Source organism: Pteropus medius, unplaced genomic scaffold, assembly GCF_902729225.1.
Source record: "Pteropus medius unplaced genomic scaffold, Ma_sr-lr_union100, whole genome shotgun sequence".
Classification (NCBI taxonomy): domain Eukaryota; kingdom Metazoa; phylum Chordata; class Mammalia; order Chiroptera; family Pteropodidae; genus Pteropus; species Pteropus medius.
Window position 1 is genome coordinate 11,408,489 of NW_024340849.1, and position 1,831 is coordinate 11,410,319.

At 60.0% G+C, this 1,831-nt stretch overlaps 1 protein-coding gene across 1 annotated transcript in view; it reads right to left on the reverse strand.

The window, feature by feature from the left end:
- The window catches only part of PMAIP1 (phorbol-12-myristate-13-acetate-induced protein 1), a 4,389-nt gene extending 3,060 nt beyond the window's left edge, over positions 1 to 1,329 (reverse strand). The window contains exon 1 of the mRNA XM_039840364.1: positions 1,181 to 1,329. Coding sequence (XP_039696298.1) covers positions 1,181 to 1,238 — 58 coding nt within the window. The 5' untranslated portion in view covers positions 1,239 to 1,329. The remainder of the gene's footprint in view (positions 1 to 1,180) is intronic.
- Between the last annotated feature and the right edge of the window lie 502 nt (positions 1,330 to 1,831).

The window sequence follows — 1,831 nt, forward strand, 5'->3', positions numbered from 1 at the left end:
TAAAACAATGTCACTTATATCTGACTTTTTAAGAAGTATTGCTAGCTAAACAAGTTTAAGAGGGACCTTTCTGTTATCCCTTGTTATTGGGAACTAAGTTGGATGGGTGAAGGTTACACACAGGTTTAGACTTTTCCAAAACATGGTCAGAAAGTATTGGACATAACAAAAATGGACAAAGAGCCAGCGAGAGCAGTCTGGTGCTAACGTAGCCACGGTCACATGCCGACACACCACTTCCTTTGCATGCGCCATGGGCTCTATAAAATGAAAGTAGATTAAAAGACGGGCCTGTAACTGGCTGGTGTAATAGCCTATGTCCCGCAGGCATTTTTGAGCCCGCAGCCTTTCTGCCTTCTTTGCTACCGCCCCTTAGCAGACGGCTGCCTTGTTGGATTAAATTTATAGGTGGGGAGACTGATCCTAAGGGTTATTAGATGAGGCTTTGGGAAAGGGAGGAATGGATGGCTTTTAAAAATTGGGGACCAACTCCTGTCCCCTACCTCCTCTCCGCAGCTAATACCGACTGTTAAAATGTTATATATGCTCTTAACAAAGAAGCCAGACTCCCGGGGGCCCCGAACGCGATGGTCCCTGCGGGGTCTCCGCCACCCTCCGTCGATCCTTTGTGGAAAAGCTGTGAACGTATCAAGCGTTATCACTGCTTTTGTTCGAGTTGGGGTGGAGAGTGATAACGCCCGGAGCGGGGCCCTCAGAGGTCCAGACCCGAGAAGAAGAGGCCTGGCTTGGGAAGCGCGGGGAGGCCAGGCCGCTCCCGGAGCTTCTCCCGTCCCTCCGTGCCGTGACGACGACTTTCTTCCTCGTGGCTGACGCCCGAACTTGCACTTTTTTCTCTCCCCACGGCCCCGGGGCAGGGCAGGTGGGCATGAAAGGCGAGCGTAGGAAGAAGAGGCTTTGGACATCCGCTAAAATGCAGCTGCATCGCAATCCCGAACCCGGCTCCCTCCCTCGCTGTCTCCATGGTCCTAGGTCAAAGCCCTGAAGACTTCCAGGAGGCGCCCCTAAAGCACGTGAAAGGGCGCAGACGTGGCCGGACCTTGAGTCCCCGAGAAGACAGACTAACCCCGTCCCCACCGAGACGTCGACCCGGGCCCCGGCCCCGGCCCCGGCCCGGCCCCCGCCCGGGCCAGGATCCCCGCGGATCCGTTCTGGTCCCTACCTGCCGGGGCCCGCGGAGGGCTCGGCTGCGCGTTCTTACGCGCTTTCTTCCCAGGCATCTCCGCAAGCAGCCGGCGGGAACTCTGCTGCAGACCTCCGGGGAGCTCAGTCCCCAACTTTGGGTTGCAAACCTTGGGTCTGCAGGATGCGAGCTGCGCGCGGGGCGGACGGGCTAGGCCGGAGGGACCGGGATGGACACCGAACTCAGAGCGCGCCCGAGAACCTCTGGGTTCTGGGGAAAGGAAAGAGCCCGCGCTCTCACCTTATGGGGACTTCCCCGTGACGTAGCGAAACCAGACGCCGGCCCGCCCCTCTCCCCGCCCCTGCGGGCCGCCACCGCGGGGGGAGCGGGCGCCCGGGCCCTGGCGGATGGGGGAACCCCGCGCCACTCCGCGCGACCTGCCCCGACACGTTCCCGACCAGCCGCGGCGCCGACCCCGCGGCAGGGGGCGCAGGGCCTGCCCAGCCCCCAAATTACTTCCGTAACAAACTGGGCCGGGGGACTGAGAACCTGCAAGCACAGCCGTACATCAGCTGCAGTCGTGGCGGGTCCAGGAGCCGGAGAGCAGAAAGGCTTTCCTAGCAGGAAAGTTGGGAGTGGGGAGGCCGGGAGCTCCGTCCTTACCATAAATGGGCAATTAGAGACGTCTAT